Source organism: Engraulis encrasicolus, chromosome 17 (genome assembly GCF_034702125.1).
Source record: "Engraulis encrasicolus isolate BLACKSEA-1 chromosome 17, IST_EnEncr_1.0, whole genome shotgun sequence".
In the NCBI taxonomy this organism is placed as follows: domain Eukaryota; kingdom Metazoa; phylum Chordata; class Actinopteri; order Clupeiformes; family Engraulidae; genus Engraulis; species Engraulis encrasicolus.
In genome coordinates this window covers 15730086-15750085 of record NC_085873.1, presented here as the reverse complement: position 1 = coordinate 15750085, position 20000 = coordinate 15730086, and the positions used below count along the sequence as shown (strand labels likewise).

Sequence of the window (20000 nt, the reverse complement as noted above, 5' to 3'; positions counted from 1 at the left end):
ATGAGCTGGTGTAAACCGTGTGTGTGTGTGTGTGTGTGTGTGTGTGTGTGTGTGTGTGTGTGTGTGTGTGTGTGTGTGTGTGTGTGTGTGTGTGTGTGTGTGTGTGTGTGTGTGTGTGTGTGTGTGTGTCAAATTAAGTAAGCCAATGTTTGGTACTGGGGCTCTTATTGATATTGTGTGTGTGTGTGTGTGTGTGTGTGTGTGTGTGTGTGTGTGTGTGTGTGTGTGTGTGTGTGTGTGTGTGTGTGTGTGTGTGTGTGTGTGTGTGTGTGTGTGTGTGTGTAAGGGGGTAAGGGATGAGATTGTGTGCGCGTGCTCGCGCGCGTGCTCGCGTGCGTGCGTGCATGCGTACGTTGTTGCTTGCTCGCTTGTGTGTGTGTCCTTATGTTAAGGAGGCAAAGGGATGTGTGTGTGTGTGTGCTTGCCTGCTTGCTTGCTTGCTTGCTTGGTTGCTCGTATGTGTCTTTCTCTCGGCACACTTACTGTCCTCTTTAGGCGGGGATACGCATTGCAGCTGTGCTGTTGTCTCCAAGGAGTTGACACACAAACACACACATGCTCACATCGCTCGCTCTCTCTCTCTCTCACATGCATGCATGCGGTACTCTACTCTCACATGGTCATCAGTGTGGGGCTTGCCTAATGTATTATCCTGTCCATTCTCTCCACTTTGCCCTTCTCCTTTCCTTTCTTCCCCAACTCCACTGTTCTCTCCATTTCTCTCTCCCCCGCTTTCTCTTTTCTCTCTCTTCTCCACCTCCACTGTTCTCTCACCCCCCTTCACTCCTTTCCTCTCCTCTCCTCCCCTGTTCTCTCTTTTCTTCTCTTCTCTTCCCCTGTTCTCTCTTTTCCTCTCTTCTCCTCCCTTGTTCTCTCCTTTCCTCTCTTCTCCTCCTCCCCTGTTCTCTCCTCCCCTGTTCTCTCTTTTCTTCTTCTCCTCCCCTGTTCTCTCATTTCCTCTCTTCTTCTCCTCTGTTCTCCTTCTTCCTTTCCTCTGCTCTCCTTTCCTCTCTCCCCTTGCTCTCTCCTTTCCTCTCTTCCCCCCTCCCTAGTTTATCCTTTCCTCTCTTCTCCTCTCCCTTGTTCTCTCCTTTCCTCTTCTCTCCTTTCCTCTCTTCTCCCCTTCCCCTGTTCTATACTGCCCCAATCCCTCTCTCTCTACCCCCTCTACATCTCCCTATCCCCTTTTCCGCTCTCTATCCTTCTCCCTCTCCATCCTTCTCTACCCCTCTCTACTCTCTGCTTGTTTCTGTCTTCTGTTTCTGTCTCCATCCGTCCTTCTACCCTGTCTCTCTCCCTCTCCCCTTCTCCTTGTCTTTCTCACTCCCTCTCTCCCTATTTCACTCTATATCTTTCCCCTTCTCCATCTTTCTCCTGCTCTACCCCTCCCCCTCTTACCCCATCCTCTCCTCCTTGTTTCTTCCCCCTCTCTTCTCTCTCCCTATCTCACTGACCCCTCTCAATCTCTCTCTCCATCTCTCTCTCTCTCTCTCTCTCTCTCTCTCTCTCTCAATCTCTCTCTCTTTCACTCTCCCTCTCCCCTTCTCTTTCTGTCTGTCCTTCTGTCAGTTTCTCTCTCTCTCTCTCTGTCTCTATCTCTCTCTGTCTCTATCTCTCTCTCTCTTGCCCTTTATTTCTTTCCCCTTCTCTCTCTCTCTCTCTCTCTCTCTCTCTCTCTCTCTCTCTCTCTCTCTCTCTCTCTCTCTCTCTCTCTCTCTCCCCACCCCCTCCACTTCATTCCTCCCCATCCCTCCTGTAGAAGTGTTTGCGTTTCGACCCGGACGCGACGGTGTGGGGCGTCAAGCTGCAGATCATGTGCTCGCTGGGCGAGTCGCTGTGGGACGTGTACAACTACGGCCTCTTCCAGCCGGCCGCCGACGGCCGCGACGCCAACTTCCTGGACGAGGAGCGGCAGCTGCGGGACTACCCACAATCCTTTGAGAAAGGAATGCCCTACCTGGAGGTAATGTCACCTGAGCCGAGTCACATGCCCTCGATTCGTTCTCGCTCACGCATTCGCACTCACACGCGCACGTGTACGCGCATTCACACTCACTCAGTCAGCTCAAGTGCCCCCAATAGTGTTGGTTGTGAAAGCCACAGTAACCCTTGAAAAAAGCATGCAGGTGCTGGGAACAGTGTCTGCAGACGTAATGATGACATACATCAGTACAGTACATTGTTATTTGAAAGTGCCGCTCTGAACACCCAAGGACACTGTATTAACAGCAATAAAAGGAAGGCACAATAAAACACAGAAAAGGAATGTAGCAGTGGCATCATCAAAGAGGGAATGCTAATTGGAACAGATGGGTTTTGAGTCTGGTTTCGAGAGTGAATGTTATGAATATGAGGAGCAGGGATGGATTATGACTACATGGGCCCCTGGGCCAGAGAATAAGAACCCCTCCTCCCCCCCTCCATGGTGCTGCTAGTGTACAAAAGCATTCAGGGTTTTCCCCAGCTGTTTGAGACCATATTTTGTTGGGGATTAGGGTTTTCCCAAATTTTTTATTTTTTTTTTAAATACAGTTGTTACAGTATTTCTCAATTGGTTTTGTACATTTCTCGAATCTCTCTCTCGCAATTTGCAAAACATAATATTCATTCTCAAAACAGCTTTAACAAATGGCAAAACACGGTGGATAACCTGCAAAACCGAGTCTCTTGCTCAAAACCCTTATTTGTCTTTCAAAAAACAAGTTTTTGTGTCAATGAACGTATCAGCGCCAGCAGAATGGTTAGTCATTGTGTCATAGTGTATGGACAAGCTAGTCAAATCAATTTCTCATGTTGTCAATTGAATAGTACACTCTTGAGGATCTTTTCTGAAGCGAAATGTTGTTTAGATTGGATGGGAAATGTCGTAAATTCAGTTTTATATTACATTGATCAGATAAGATTGAGATAGTTTCATGCATTCAGTGACAAAGCTTTTTGAGTGATATGACAAAAGCAATTGATAATGTACGAAATCACTGAGAATTGCACACAGCCATGGCATGGTGGACGAGAGCATTTGCTATATGCCGAAAACAATGAGAAACTGATTTGACCATGTGCACAGGTAACACCAGGAAGTCACAATTGAACAAAGACTTTTGAGAATCATTATTCTGTTGTGAGAAATGTACAAAACCAATTGAGAAAAACTGTAATAGTGTGGTTTTAATGCAATATGAAAATGGAAATATAGATGCTTGGGTTTCAAGGCCCCCTTGGATCTTGGCCCCCTGGGCCCGGGCCCTGTAGGCCCATGCACTAATCCATCCTTGATCAGGAGGGAGTAGGTTACAGAGGGGTGAAGAGCAACTGAAAGATCTACCCCTCCCAGAGGGGACAATGAGGAGGATGGAGGAGGAAGAGGAGAGGGAGAGGGGACGAAGTGGTGATGTGGTGATGAAGATCAGACAGATAGGGAGGGACAAGGTTTTGGAACAGTCTTGAAAGTGTGAAGAAGATGTAATAGGTCCAGATGTTTAAAAGCCATTATACCCCAACGTCTTCATGAAAAATTAACAAGGAACTTTTAACCATCACTCCACAAAATGGAAGACCCAGAAGCTATCTAACAGCTTTCCTCGGCTAGTTTAAATTGGTGGTAGACAAGGCTGTCAGAAAATTCACATTCACTGTCATACACTGCGGCGTACTGAAAGCAATATCCGTCACACATTTGGTTCTGGGTTTACTGGCAATGGCAAGCGACCTGTGTGTCTGTGGCTCTGAATCCTCTGCACAGTACCACAATGCATACCAAATGTCCTGTCATTTCCAATATCCGTCCGGTGAAGTATCTTTAAACTGGAGCATGACTAAGTATGTGCCCACGCCACGGTGTGACATTATACTGTATAATCAGATCATGTGCCCTGTCGTGGCACAATAGACCCTAATGAGAGTTTTATTAGACTACACCCCGTGAATTGATTAAAAATACACCCACCCCACTGTTTATGCCAAAGAGTTGTGTGTGTGCGTGAGTGAGTGCGTGCGTGTGTGTGCGCGTGCCTGCTTGTGTGCGTGCATGCCTGTGTCCGTGTGTGTGTGTGCGTGCCTGCGTGTGTGTGTGCGTGTGTGCGTGCGCCCATGTGTGTATGTGTGCACATGTGTGTGTGTGTGTGTGTGTGTGTGTGTGTGTGTGTGTGTGTGTGTGTGTGTGTGTGTGTGTGTGTGTGTAAAAGAGAGAGAGAGAGAGAAAGTGTGAGTGTGTTTGTGTGCGTGCGTGCTTGTGTGTGTGCATGCGTGCGCACGTTCGTTTGTGCGTGTATGTGTGTGTGCGTGCGTGTGCGTGTGGTGGTCATGAGTTTCAGCAGCAGGTAGATGTAGGCTCTGTCCTCATTCTCCTGCTCTCCCTCTGGACACTCACCAGCGAAAAGCAGCAAACAGTAAAAAAAAGGGGGGAGGAGGAGGAAAAGGGATAGATAGAGGTGAAGTGACAGACATGGGAGGGAAGAGAGGATATAGAGAGGAGTGGGAGAGAGAAAGAGATGGGTGTTGATGAGAGAAAGAGAGAAAAGAGAATGATGGCTTTGGAGAGATGGAGGGAGTCAGAGGAGAGGAAAGAGAAAGAGTAGAAGAGAGAGAGAGAGAGAGAGATGGGGTGTTGATAATGAAAGAGAGGAAAGAGAACGAGGGGTTTGGGAAGATGGAGGGAGTCAGAGAGGAGGATAAGAGAGAAGAGCGGAAGAGAGAGAGATGGGGTGTTGAAAATGAAAGATTGAAAAAGAGAGCGATTGGTTTGGGGAGATGCAGAGAGTCAGACAAGAGTAAGAGTGAGAGAGGACTAGAGGCGAGAGAGAGAGGTGAGACTCTCACCGTGAGAGAGAGAGAGAGAGAGAGAGAGAGAGAGAGTGAGAGTGAGAGTGAGAGTGAGAGTTTGACTTTAATCTACCCATTTTTCCAAACCACTCTCATGCCCTCTTGTGGCGTCTTAGAGCTATGTGTGGTCTTTGGGTCAATGGCTTCTCAGGAACAGGCTTTCCTATGGATCGAGTTAAAATTAATACCTGAGACAAACTCGAAGCTATTTTTGAAAAAAGGGGCAGACCTTCCAAATATACAAGCTACAGGGTACATTTTGAATATTTTTTGTTACAACTGTCTACTAAGGTCATTTTTCAACAGACAGGTCAGAAAAAGAGGAGGGGAAAAAATGGTGTGTGTAGCAGCACTCACCCTACATACCGCAGCTGTTCAAAAAGCATGGCATATCGTGGCAACTTGGAAAGTATGTACTGGTCTTGTTTTACAGTTTGGTTCCTGTTTGTAAGAGATACATATCCTAAAATGAAATAATAAGGATAAAAAACCCGAATTACACAGCACTCTCGATTAAAAAGTGCCAAACATAAACAAAAACGAGAATAAATGAAAGGAACATTTCAGCACATTTAAATCCACTTTGTGTTCTTTTAATTTTCCAAGCTTTCGGTCTACCGACCGTCCTCAGAGATACATATCCTAAAGTAAAATATATGGTGAATTCAGGTAAATTGGGCCACTTTTTTTGCTTGTAAGTGAATGGCCCGAAGTGGCCCAATTTACCTGAATTCACCACATATATACCTTTAAAACAGGTAAAGGTCAGTGTAGCGGCTAAGTTGCCCTCGTTATAGTGTTTTATCGAGATGGAAATGCTGTGTTTTTAGGATTTGAAAAAGTGTGTCAATGTTCCTTTACAGCGTTGTGTGAATACTCACATAAAAAAAATGCGTCAGTGCTGAAATGACCTGTACTACTGCAAGAATATCCAGATCAGGAATTTGGGTCAAATGCATGCTCTATCAAAGGAGGGAGACCTATATACATTTTTTTCTACGCAAATGGCCCTAGTTTGAGCGTGGAATTGGCCTGTGAAAAAGGTGTGTGTTCATGTGCATTCATGTGTGTTGAGTTGAGCTATATGGCAAAAAACTTTATCACAATATGCAGTATATACATATATTTTTTTACATTGAACGATGTCCATTTACAATTCAATTCAATTCATTCTTTATTTCAGACCCAGGGGGATCCATATCACATTAAAGGATCACAACACAGTACATATCTTAAAAAAACTAAAAAAAACTAACAAAAACCCAGAACAACATACAAAGAAAAAGAAGGGGGAACAAAAATAAAAAACACAGATATATCATAATTCTCAAGTCATTGTCCCACATGCAAGCATGCTCGCCAGTGATTCCACATGTTTGAGAAAAGTCTCACAGAGCTACATTTAGGGCTGGCCAGGACAGCAGCTAGAGTATTTTGTGACTCAGATGCCCTGCACATGAATTTATACATAACATATGACAGAAATGCTGCTTATGGGGGTACCCCAGCATGGACAAAAAAGGTTGGCTTGCACTTGACCTCCTAGGAATTCTGAGCAGCAGCCTCATGCTGTCATTGTATGCCACCATGAGTTTCCTCATGCTGCCCTGTTTGTAGTGGCACCACAGGTGTGCTGTATACAATGGTGTACAGTATGCTTTAAAGAGATCGAGACTCTGTGTGAAATTAAAAACATGCTGTAGTATGCATCAATTTAAGTCAACGTTTAAAAGAGCAATTTTTCATAGCTATGAAAATGAAAATATGTTGTGATGATCTGTTTATTTGTTTTTTGTTTTATTTTAGTTTTTGTTTTGTTTTGCTGTGTTTCTTTTGATTAGTTTATTCTATTCGCAACTATATATGGACATTAGTAACTTATATGGCATAGTCTTAAAGTATGGAAGTGCGTAGTGCACATTTTGAGTATATTTTAGATTTTATGGGGGTGGGAGTAAATAAGCAATGGCTTCATCCCACTCCTTTTTAGTTACACACAAAACATGGTACTTGTAGTTATTTAACTGGTTGCTTATTTTCTTGTGTACTTCTGAAATAAATCAATCAAATCAAATCAAATCAAAATCAAAATGACCAACTCAGACTGGACACTGAAGCACATTGAACTTCTGCTGTGCGAAATGTGCTACACAAATAGACTTTCCTTGCTTTAGACAATGACATTTCAAATCACAGTTGCCTTTTTTTATTTACTGGACTGTAAATGTTTAGAGACGACTGTTTAGAGAGACTGTCAGTCGTCAAATGTTAGAGCCTCCAAGTTGGTGAGCGACTGGCTTGACCCAAGCTGATGTTGTGCCATTGTCGAGCAATCTCTTTAGATGAAAATACGTCATTGTAGTTCGGATGTATTTGTTGAGGCATAATCATAGCTTGTCAAGCCTGTCTACAAATATTTCAGAAGCTTCTCTTCCTGAAGCTGAGGGTTGTGAATCAGCTGCATTGTGAATCAGAGAATGCCAACTGCAGAGTTTATTTATGATTTTTTTCAGTTGTTTTTTGGTCATTTCAAGTCTTTATTGGTTATTATCAGACAGTACAGTGGAGGAGAGACAGGAACTGAGTTGGGAAAGAGAGAAGAGTAAGGGCCGGCAAAGGACCCAGGCACGGAATTGAACCCAGGTCAGCCGCATAGTAGACGAGTGCCCTACCGTTAGCGCCACGGTAGCGCCTAAATATGATTTTAAATAGCATAACACGATAATGATACTGTCATGCCTCTTCACAAAGATGCCAAGTTCTCTGTACATAACACATGGCGCTGTACAATTTGTGTGAGCCGACCATTCACCCTGACTGAAGCAAAAGCTTTGGATTAGGCAACGCTCAAACCCTTTCCCAATCACTTAATGAGCTGTGTCAAGATCAAACTATGCACAGTATGTTAAGCACTTTGCTAAATGTTCATATTAGTTCACGATTTCACTGTCCAAAATGTACGTACGTCCTACTATTTTACATTTGCTATTGTCCTTAAGTTCTCTTAAAACCTGTTTCTATGTTCACAGTTTAGGTACAAGACCAGAGTTTACAAGCAGACCAACCTGGACGAGAAACAACTGACCAAACTGCACACCAAGGTATGGCTGAGAATTTACACAATTTTCAGTACACACAATCTTGTGAGCAAAATGGGCTGTTTAAATCACTTTGTGGACGGCAATTGTAGCCTGTCTGTTATAAAAGTTGGTTTTGTGATGAGAAGGTTGCAGATTCAAGTCCCATATGTATAGGAAGGAAGAATGTGGGTGCTTCCCAGTGTTCTAATCTAGCTGTAGTGCCCTTGAGCGAGATACCAAAATCCAAATTGCTCCAGGGGCTGTAAGCAATTACCTGTACTTAACTAACTGTGAGTTGCTATGGATAAAAGCATCAATAATGTATAATGTAATGAAGTGTTGTCATTTTATTGGACAATTTGTGATACAGTAGTTGGCTCAGTATTGGGGTATGTGCTGTTCAGGTGAAGCCAGATGATACAGTAATGGTCGCATTGTAGCGCTGCTTAAGCTGTAAAGGAGTAATGGACATGAGATGATGGAGATCTGTGAAGATGTTGAGGCTTTCACTCTTACTGTACTGTGAATAAAACACAGTACTTCTCCCATCATTCATTCCCACTGGCCAATTGCCAGGCTACAGTACTCTTGCATTTTAAGGGATTTGATGGCTTGCCGGCTCAGCTGCTTTCGAGTCTCTGCCAGGTATATTATTTCAGGCCAGACGTCTTGAGCTTCCTTTAGAGGGGTGATGGGTGTCTGTGAGAATGGAGAGCTGGTGGGAAGATAATATGAGAGATTTTCCGCATGAGGGAATAAATAAAATGGGGATCAACATGGAGTGTGTGTGTGTGTGTGTGTGCGTGCGTGTGTGTGTGTGTGTGTGTGTATGTGTGTGTGTGTGTGTGTGTGTGTGTGTGTGTGTGTGTGTGTGTGTGTGTGTGTGCGTGCGTGCGTGCGTGCGTGCGTGCGTGGGTGTTTGTGTGATTACAGTCAATGTCTTATCTAGTTTAACTGCACATTGGAGACTGGTCAAATGCAATTTCAAACTTCTGTGTTAACCTTGTTACAGAGATATTTGACAATAAAGTACACCTGACTTAGCCTGGCTCTCATGCAGACCCTTCGTGCATTTCCGCTCAACTTTGTGAGCTTGCACAAGGGTCTGTAAATCTTAGACGAGCCCGAACGGAATCAGATATTTCACAGCCTGTCCAATCAGAATCGCAGGGCGGGATCGTGGGGCGGGGTATATACAAGTCAGTGGTTGAAATAGTTTGTGATTAAAAAAAAACCCATCAAATCAGGTTCGAGATGTTTAGAACACACCCACGCCTTTCCAGAGCTAAGCGATTGACAATGTTCCAGATGGTTGGTAACAACCATCGCGTGAGAACCAGGTTACACTTGACTTGACTTAACTAGGAAGAAAGTGAATCAGATTAAGAAAAAGTTAAGTCATTTTCTCCTACATGCCCTAGCAGCTGAGGGAAATCGTGTATTGAAATTTCAGTGAAAGGTCTCACATCAGCTTTGCACAAATGGAAGTTAAATATAGCAAGTTTACCTTAGAAAATGTTGTAGTTCTGAGCAAATAGTCCTGAGCAAATGAGAAGGAAGACGTTCAAAAGGGAAATACTATCATCTGATGCTACGACTCCTCTACTCCGTCTCTCTTCTCTTGTCTCAGGCCAACCTGAAGAAGTTCTTGGAGTACATCCAAAGCGGATCTCTCGACAGGATCACCAAAGCGCTGGATAAAGGCCTCGACCCAAACTACCATCACCAGGAGAGTGGAGGTGTGTTCAGATGCCTTGCCAGAGCTGAGTATGCCATCTTAGAATACAACAAAAAGGGCTGTCTCTCTCCACCCCATTGCAGATGGCCTCCAGCTTTATTGGAAGCTGAATCGTTAAGGAACACAAAAGAATAAATGGGCTGTTGAAGTAGACCTTGTGGGTTGTTGGAAGTTTGGCGCAGCTTCACTTAAGATATTTACAGCTCACTACTACCACAAACCATTTGGATGCTACAGCTTATGTTTCACTTGTTTTTTTTCTCCTCAAAATTAGTTGTTCACCCTTGTGTGATAAATCTTTTCTCTAATTCATTGCTTGGCTTGCCTCGTCTCCTCTGTAGCTTCAATTCATGTGTAATTGCCCCTTCTAACCACCACTACACTCCAGACAGTAAAAATAAATGTGAACATTGTTTAGAGACCCCTCCACAGGCATGGTGAAAAAATAATTTTATCCTCTTTCCAAAAAAAAGTCGCTCATCATTTATCCACAAATGGGGTCCCTACTGTATGGGCAAAACAGATGTGTTTTGGGCTGCGTTACATTTATTGGGAGAAAATGAGAAAGAATATGAGCAGTAATTACTCACTGGCATTTTATGAACTGCCGAAAATTAACAAAATGCCCACATTATAAAACACATTCTCAAGTGCACATTCCATTCATTTTGTGTATTCATGTTAGATACATGCTCATCAGTACATATTATCTGTAAATAATAGATGCTGCAATAAGAAGAATTTGGAATACAAACCCTCAGCAGTAATTGATTCTTCTTCTGGGATTTGTTTTTTAGCACAGCACTGTGCACCTGTGACCATAATGAAGGAGAGCTTTTAACAAAATGAACAGGGAGAACATTCAAACAAGGAAAGACTATGACTAAGAAGCCTGCACTGTATTTATACTTTTAATGTACTGCAATTACAAATCTAGATGAGCTTATGCATGTAGTATTGTGAGTCCAAAGAAATTACTTGAATATCAACTATTGGATTACACTTGACTGGGCTTTGTTTCTGAGACTGAAAACAATTTGAGATACTTCATAGACACAGTGACATCAACACCCCCCCCCCTCTCTCGCTCTTGTTCTGCTGTCTCTCTCTGCCTCAGAGACGCCCCTGTCCATGGCAGTGCAGATGCCCCAGTCTATAGAGGTGGTGCGGTGCTTGGTGATGAATGGAGCCCATCTGGATTTCAGGACTAGGGATGGACTCACACCTCTGCACAAGGCGGTTCGGGCACAGAACCACCCAGCACTTCAGGTACTGTATGCTCCATTCAGGGAAGCCGACAGGGGGGGACATAGAGGTCATTTGACCCGAGCCCAGGGAAAGAGGGGGCCCAAAATTGGCTCCTCATTACGTTATATTTATTGGATCAGGGGCCCTTTCAAATGACTTTGTCTTGGACCTGGCAAAAGCTGTCAGCGGCTCTGGCTCCATTCATTTATGTCCCCTGTATTGGTCCCTGGCTTTGGTTGTAAAAACACCATCTCCACAGCATGGCTAATCCACGTTTGAAGCCGTTTCCTATAACCTGGTACTTAAATAATGTAAGGCAAGAATTTATAGTGGGCTCTATGTCTGCTACCCTCAAAATAAATGAAAGGATGCCTGTTATTCAAGTGCATTTTTTGACACGAACAAAAAAAGACCTGTATTGTAAGTGATTTGCAAATGTATAACTTGAAACATTTGCCTTATCTGATAGTGCTTGTGTTTCTTTTGCTGATACAACACTGCCCCCCATTGGGTCATCCATGTTTTTCAACACTGGGGTCAGGACTCCATGTGGGGTCGCCTGGAATTCAAATTGGGTCGCCTGAATTGTCTGACAATTAACAATTGACTGACAATTACCAATCATTACATAGTAACTAGTTAATAAAGACCAGAAGAGAATAGAGAATAGAAAGCTTTTATTGTCATTATACAAAGTATACTGAGATTTGAGCTTCCCTACAAGGTGCACAGTCCTTTACAGATGAACATTGTCCAGTAAGTGAGAGTTCATTGTCACAACAGCTTTGGGGAAGAAGCTGTTCTTCATCCTATTGGTTCTGGCTGGTAATGCCTTGTAGCGCCTGCCAGAGGGCAACAGTGTGAAAAGATCAACGCCAGGATGTGAGGGATCTTTAATGATACTCCTGGCTCTGCTTAGGCAGCGGGAGTTGTAAATGGTGGGTATGGGGAGGCAGGGGGCAGCCTATGATTTTTTGCGCTGTTTTGGTCACCCTCTGCAGTCTCTTCCTGTCAGCCTCAGTGCAGCTTGAGTGCCACACTGACACTGCATAGGTCAGCAGGCTCTCTATGGTGGAACGGTAAAAGGTCACCAGCAAGCTTGAGTCTAACTGTTCTTTCTTTAGGACTCTCAGGAAGTGCAATCGCTGCTGGGCCTTTTTAACCAGAGCCGAGGTGTTAGTCGACCAGGAGAGATCATCCGAGATGTGTACACCTAGGAATTTAAATGAGCTCACTTGCTCCACACGTTCACCATTGATGTGCAGGGGGGCAGGAGCATCTTTGTTGTGCCGGAAGTCCAGGATGAGCTCCTTCGTCTTGGAGATGTTCAGGGCCAGGTTGTTCGTTGCACACCACTCTCCAAGTTTCAGGACCTCATCCCTGTAGGCTTCCTCCTTTCCCTCGGTTATCAGCCCCACCACTGTTGTGTCAACTGCAAATTTGACAATGATGTTCTCTGGGTGGATGGGGCTACAGTCAAACGTGTAGAGTTAGTAAAGAAGTGGGCTCAACACACATCCCTGCGGCAAGAAGGTGCTGAGGGTGCGGATGGTTGAGAGATGTTGACCTAGTTTCACCTGTATATAATGTTAGACTTTAATAGATATCTGTAGTATGCTGCCATCACATAAAGGGTATGCTATTTTTTTTGGTCGCAAAAAATCGCCTCAGTCCTCCTCAGTCCTCAGAAACTTTGGATGTCAAAATGTGTTGGGCACCACTAGTCTAGCAGTTAATTAAGCAATAAGCCACGAGAGGCCGTGGGTTACGCTGGATTGATAACGGCCAAGGGGAGTGGGGTACGACGCGAAGGGGAGTGCCGTAAACGTCCCCTTGCCCGTTATCAATAGAGTGTAACCCACGGACTCAAGTGGCTTATTGCTTATCTAACACTGTTACACTTAATCGCTGACCAAATTTCTTTAAAAACGCTTTAATGACAATTAATTTCATCCGCGATGAGTTGACAAGTTGAGGAACTGATTGTGGTTACCTCGGCAACGCGGCGTGTGTGCCTGCGTCGTGCTGCCAGAAAACACACTTTGTTACAAAGACTCACCAAGGGTGATAAACACCGCAGGAATTTCTTTGCAATCACACCAACCACAGATGGTGCAAAGATGTGCTCTTCTTGCAGACTCCCTACCCCAACTGCAACATATTCTCATTACTGACGTAGATGCGCTGGCTCTAACTTGGATGCGCATAGAATCTTCATGTGAAAGGTGTAGGTTTATGCTCGATTGACCACAGCTGTCAGCCAATCAGAATCGAGAATCGGACCGCACAGTGTTCGATTGGGGATTGATCTGAAGAGGTCACAATTAGTGTTATACCGATACCAGCATCGGGCAGGGCCCTGATCGGATACTAAAATGGTGGTATCGTATCGGCGAGTACGACCAAATAGGCACCGATACCATTTACTGATGCTTGTATGACACTTGAACTTACTGTAGTTATTTTATATCAGAGGTAGTATTTAAAAAGTATAAAAAGTTCTACTGGATTCCCTTTGTATTAGTCTTTGTCCTGTTTCACATACTGTAGGTAGCAGCCTGACAAAGCCATAATAGCAATGATTTTACATCAAAGTAGTATGCAGTTCTTCATATATACAGGGTTTATATACTGTATAGTATTGACATAGTGGCGTGGTCTGTAAATGTTAGAGCGGTATCCCTCATAGAGCTCACTGTGCCAATGGAGGAAGGGATTGAGGCTGCCTTTGAGCGAAAGAAGGCCAAGTACTCCGAGCTGGCTGCTGAGTGCCGGGAGGCGGGCTGGAAGACTACCATCTACCCTGTGGAGGTCGGATGCCGAGGCTTCATGGGGTTGTCAACCATACGCCTCCTGAAGGACGTGGGAGTCACCGGAGGAAGGCTAAGGAAGGCAACAAAGGAACTGGCGGAGGAGGCAGAGAAAGGGAGCTTTTGGCTCTGGCTGCGGAGGAATGGGGAATAACACCTAACCCCCAGACAACAGTTGCAGGGAACTACACCTCTCAGCTGCAGGGGGTGACAGGGAGACGTCCCTGTCACTGCTCCGCCACACGCGAGACGTTTCAGGATTAAAGGAGCGAAACGTTGATGAGCGGTGGTTCCTGACTGACGACCCTGTAGCTGACCCATGGGCACCGGAAGAGGTGCGACAGGCAGCAATGCCAAGCAGGAATTAACATCTTTCTGTACAATCCTATAGATAAAATAGAGTGGTATCGGCTGATACTGCACAGCCACTTTTAAAGCCACAACACAATGGAATGCACTATCAGGTGACCTAAAGAGCTGTCTCCCCTTCAGGAGCTTTAATGCACGGCAAAAAAATCACTAAAAAACAGTCAAAACTGTAACCACTAATTTATGGTGCTTTTATTCTGAATGTTTTTATTTTTTGTGGTTGGGTGGGTGGGTGCAGGTGACTTGCCATATGTGTGTTTTTTAAATTGTTTTTATGTGTATGTTCATATGTTTTTTATTGTTTCATTTTATTATTATTATTTTATTTTATTTTATTTTAATGTGTTTTGTCCTGTCAAGTACTACAGATGCAAATTAGCCTGAGGCTAACTCTGGTACAATGTCAACATTTGTTTCAATTGTACATGGTTTTATTAGTTTAAAAAAAATGAAATGCGAATATTGAAAATCCAAAAGTCTTCATCTAAAACCAACTCATCGTGTGTCAGCCATGTCCATATCCACATTCATATCCATGTCCATATGCAAATCCATCACCCAGTTAATCCAAGTCCAAAACCAGTTCATCGTGTCAGCCAAGTCCATATCCATAACTCATATCCAGTTTATCCAAATTCCTGTCGAAAGCCAGTTAATTACTGTAGTTCTTGTATGCGCCTACATGCCGCTGTTGCTGATGTCTGCCCACTGGTGCCGCCAGCTTCTGGGAATGGTGTAGTACCTGTTGATGGGAGTGCAGCAGGCATTCCTCCTGGTGGGGATGGAGGACAACTTCTTCCTGGGGGCGAAGCAGGGAGGCGAAACGGAACGGGACCATCTGTCCGGCGTATGGTCTCTCCTCCCTGCTTCGTAACCCCCAGAGCCCCAGCACGTTCTCCTGCATCGTCTTCCACATCTGGATATTATAAAAGGGAGAATTTAGTAATTTCATTTTAATTCATTTAATTAGTCACACTGAGACAGTCGTCTCTTTTTTCAAGTGAGCCATGACCAAGAAGAGCAGCATTTTTGAAGTAGCAGGACATACACAGTATGAAATAAAGAAAACGATACTGCTGAAGTACTACTGTACTATTGTCGTGTTGCTATATGTACAGTCCATTGCCATTGTTTCCTTGTCCATCTCTCAGCCAGCGCCACACACAGACCTGGAATACATGATGTGGTATGAAATTCAGTTAGTCAGTGCGGATTCTGTCACTACAGTTTTTGTATTTTTTTGTCTGTTTGTTTTGTTGTTTTGTCAGTCAGCGACAGGTCTTCTGCTCACCCTGAGGAGTGATGACGATCTCTCCTTCCCCCAGCTCTCCCTCTGCTGCGATGATTGTTGGGGCTGTCACATTTCCGTTCTCCGCATGGTTTTTCTTTGTCTTTTTCTTTGCCTTGTTTCCTCATGTCGCTATTTACACATATTTAAAGGGACACTGTGTGAGATTTTTAGTTGTTTATTTCCAGAATTCATGCTGCCCATTCACTAACATTACCTTTTTCATGAATACTTACCACCACCATCAAATTCTAAGTATTCATTATGACTGGAAAAATTTCACTTTTCATACATGAAAAGGGGGATCTTCTCCATGGTCCGCCATTTTGAATTTCCAGAAATAGCCATTTTTAGCTGCAAAAATGACTGTACTTGGGCCATACTATAAAATATTCATTTATTACTTAGGAAAACTTTCATGAAAATATACCATTTGGCCTTAGACAACACATTTTCAATGAGCAGCATAGTTGCAGTACCTTTTTTTGACCATTTTCCTGCACAGTGTCCCTTTAAATGAAATGAAATGAAATGAAGTCACCAGAAAGTTTTGAAAGACACCTTGTAAACAAATAAAGTGTAGACCTATTAAAGGGGCTCTATGTAGGATTAAAAGTTTAATTAATGACTGTCCCGAGTCAGCCGATGCTTATTTGAGTCACTAGTAAGTGAACAATGACTCTCACGACCACTTCCACAGTCCGCTGTCAGAAAACCCCAAATGTAACTTTTGTGAGAGCGGTCTGCTCGTAAGTCGTGGGAAACACTACGAAAAGTCACTACGTACGAAAAATCACTTTACATACCGTATTCAGATTTGTATCAACTGCTGGCATTCAGTGATGAAAAACATTCTCCCAGCGAGTTCATTTAAACAGCATTTTTTCACGACTGTCCGCGCAAATGACGTCATCCTACATTGTGCCCCTTTAATATTATAATCATTATTATTATTCTGGAAAGTTCTCTCTCGTCCTGACCCAACACTTGCCGTCCTCAGATCCTGCTGGCGATGGGAGGCTCTCCGGACTACAAGGACCGCTGTGGGCTGACGCCGCTTTACCACTCTGTGCTGTCAGGGGGCGACACCTCCTGTTGCGAGACGCTGCTCTACTACCGAGCCCGACTAGGCGTCAGAGATGAGAACGGCTGGGATGAGTCACACCAGGTGTGTGCGTGTGAGTGTGTGTCTGTGTATGTCTGTGTTTGGAGGGGGGGGTCCTCTGTTTGAATGCATGTTTGTTTATTTGTTAGTGTATTGCGTTGTTGTTGTTGCTGTAAGTCTAGTGGTGTACCAGCTGCCTCTGTGATTGTGTGCATCAGGGCATCCCAGTGTCTCCAGGTGTCCCAGCTCTCCTTTTTTTCTCTCTCTTTTCGTTGTGGTTCCTCTCTTTCTCTACTGCAGTCTTTCACGTTGTGCCGACTTAAACGTGTGAGGTGCTCTACATCTGACCATTAATTAATTGTCCTGCTCTTTGTCTCTTATCTTTTCTTTTTGTTCACCCCCCTATCAGTCTCAATATTTTCTTTTTTTCCTCTGTTGACCCATCATCCTTCCATCTGGCCAGAGCCACAGACATTGCTTCCGACCCTGGTCTCCCCTCTCTCTTTCTCTCTCTCTCTCTCTCTCTCTCTGTTTTCTGTTTCTGTTTCTTTTGGCTTCCCCTCTTTCTTCTGTCTCCACCTTTCCTCGGTTCTGCTCTTCTTTTCTTTTATTTCTCTTCCCTTTATTTTCTTCTCTCTCCCTCTCCCTCTCTCTCCCCTTTTCTCTCCCTCTTCCTCTCTCTCCCCTTTTCTCTCTCTCTCCCTCTCTCTCCCTCTCTCTCTCTCTCTCTCTCTCTCTCTCTTTCTCTCTCTCTCTCTCTCTCTCCCCCCCTCTCTCTCTCTCTCTCTCTCTCTCCTCTCTCTCTCTCTCTCTCTCTCTCTCTCTCTCTCTCTCTCTCTCTCTCTCTCTCCATAGATGAGGGACCCAGAGGGCTTTGGAATGCAAGAGTTACACAAGGTATTCCTTTCACACACACACAAACACATTGCGCTCATCCTTTCCCCTCTCTCCATTTCTCTCGCTGTTGTCTGTCCATTGTTTTGTTGCTTTTTATTCGTTTTCTACCACTTGATCTTCCACTTCTGCTTTGCTCTTTTCCCCCTCTTTCAGTTTTGTCCTGCCTGGTATGTTGTCTGTAGTGTCTGAGCTAAGACTGCGGTACAATCTATTGTTTGTGTGATTGTTTTTTCAATTGATGAAGTAACATTTTAAGTCTGTACAGGTAACCTGTGCACCGTTTTGCAGCTTTACGGTTTCACGTACGCACACACACACATGCTCGAACGCACGTACACACACGCGCGCACGCACACACACACACACACACACACACACACACACACACAATTTTACTTTCTCCCTTCCATGCCTTGGCTGCTTACTGTACAGTGTGGTTGGGTGTGAATGAGTCAGTGAGTGTGCTTCTTTGTGTGTGAATAGTTTTCGCTGTGTGAGTGTGTGTGTGTGCATTCGTGCATACATGTATGCATGTGTGTGCTTGTTTATGCGATTGTAGACTGTGCGTGTGTGTGCGTGCGTGCGTGAGTGCGTGCGTGCGTGTGTGCGTGTGTGCGTGCGCGTGTGTGTGTGTGTGTTTCGGTGGGTGGGTGACTGTAGTCTGTATGTGTATGAGTCTTCAGAGTCAGACAGGTCTCTGCAAATCCGCTGATTGTATTGATCAGCGTCCTCCTCAGGGGCCAGCTATACGGGAACGATTTTCTATGCCAGTGACAACGTTCCCCTGGGTTAACCATATGAAACCCACCAGAAACGTGGCACAAAACGAGTTTTTTGAATAATGGGTTCCAGAGTGCGAAAATCGAGTAACGCAGGCCTTTGCGTTGCCATTGTTACAGGCGAAACGGATTTGTTTACATCTGCGTCACAGCCACATGGCCAAAAACAGTGAGGTATCTTCACAATGACCACTAGCTTTGCGCACATAATTCCATGCACAATGGCATCATCAGACAACTGTTTGTGTGGACTGTGGAGACTTTCATTTCTACCACGGTCAATATTTTACGTTTCAAACTGCCCAGTGTGGGTCACTCGTGTTCAAAATCTTAAAAAAAAAAAAAAAAAAAACCTGACAAACACGAAGCAAAGCTTCATATTATCTTTTAACTGCGCACCCAAACAGTTATCAGCAATGCATATTATGTATATGTCACTAGTTGAAACAGGCGTAATGGGCAGAAAGAGAAGCGGTGAGCGCGCAGCAGCCTCCAGAGGAGGGAGAAATACCTGCCCGGTATTGGTATTCAACACCTTAGTTTAAACTTCTCAAATAAAAAAAAGCAGCATAAAGCGTACACAATCAACAGATGCCTAAATGGCAATGATTCGCTACTCTAGTCACTCCACAAGCTACACAAGGTGCCACATGCGCAAAGCTGGTAGCCTATTTTCCCACGTAGCACTCACTTCAGCATAATGAAAAATAACAACTATGCGATGCTGGTTTTGAAAATAAGTCGGCTAGCAGCAAATGCTAGTACACATGTTGGGATAAGAAGTTCCTTTAGTAACTTGACATGCTCCTCCTGCATACAAAACATCATACTTAACTGAAAGGAGTAAAGACATCAGACTTACAACTTCGTGAGGGCCAACCAGTTATGTAGACTGTAAACTCCCTGGCGATTGTTCTAATGTCTTCCAAAATATTCCAGAAGTTGCAGCATGTTGCAGCTTATTCTTGTAGGAGCAACTTTGTCACGAAGCATGGTGCTGCTAAGCAGCATGATTCAGCACAGTCTGTTATTTTATCTAACTTGTCTCTGTGGCATCTAGTAATGTTCAATTATGCAGCTTGCACATTCTGATATTCTGAACCTGCTATGTACGCGCTTGCGGAGAGTAAAGCATAATAAAACCGTCTTTCGCTTTTTACAAAGGGGGGAAATTACGCTATTTTTTGTTAAACTATCCGTCGCTTAAAATGGACATAACTTCGGAATGGGAGAGGCTAGAAATGTATCGTTTTTAGTAATAAAAAGCTAAGATCTTCAGCTTTTAAACAAGCCATGGCATATGTCTGTAGATCGAAAACAAAATTTGCTGGGTCTGTTAAAAAAAAAAGAAACTTTCTGGCACTGTCAGAGACTGGTGTAAGGTCCCTACGTGACAGGTCATTTGCATGATAAGAGTATGGGCGATCACGACCATTAGCGAATACTTTGTTCTCAACAACTTCACATAAAGAAATGTGTATTCTGAAGCAAGACTGTCGTTGTCATCAGGACATGATCTTTTACTGAAACATGCTGTATGGTTGCAACTTAATTGCAACTCGGATTCAAAAAAACCCGCGTTGCGGTGTCATCTGGCCGAGGTCTCAGTGCTCCTTCTTTGCACCGCTGCTTCAGTGCTGTGCAGAATCTGTTTCCTTTGTAATGCCACCCCTCTCTCTCTCTCTCTCTCTCTCTCTCTCTCTCTCTCTCTCTCTCTCTCTCTCTCTCTCTCTCTCTCTCTCTCTCTCTCTCTCTCTCTCTCTCTCTCTCTCATCTCTCCCCTCTTTTTTCTCTTTCTTGTTCTCTATATGTTCAATCTTTCTCTTACTATTTCATTTTCTCTTTGTCTCAGTCTTAGCTCCCAC

At 44.1% G+C, this 20000-nt stretch overlaps 1 protein-coding gene across 1 annotated transcript in view; it reads left to right on the top strand.

Moving 5' to 3' along the window:
* The window catches only part of LOC134467636 (SH3 and multiple ankyrin repeat domains protein 1-like), a 93524-nt gene that overhangs the window by 26127 nt on the left and 47397 nt on the right, over positions 1–20000 (top strand). Inside the window, exons 3-8 of the mRNA XM_063221474.1 lie at positions 1760–1963; positions 7851–7922; positions 9532–9640; positions 10757–10908; positions 16355–16522; positions 17315–17356. Of these exons, the coding sequence (XP_063077544.1) occupies positions 1760–1963; positions 7851–7922; positions 9532–9640; positions 10757–10908; positions 16355–16522; positions 17315–17356 (747 nt within the window). The remainder of the gene's footprint in view (positions 1–1759; positions 1964–7850; positions 7923–9531; positions 9641–10756; positions 10909–16354; positions 16523–17314; positions 17357–20000) is intronic.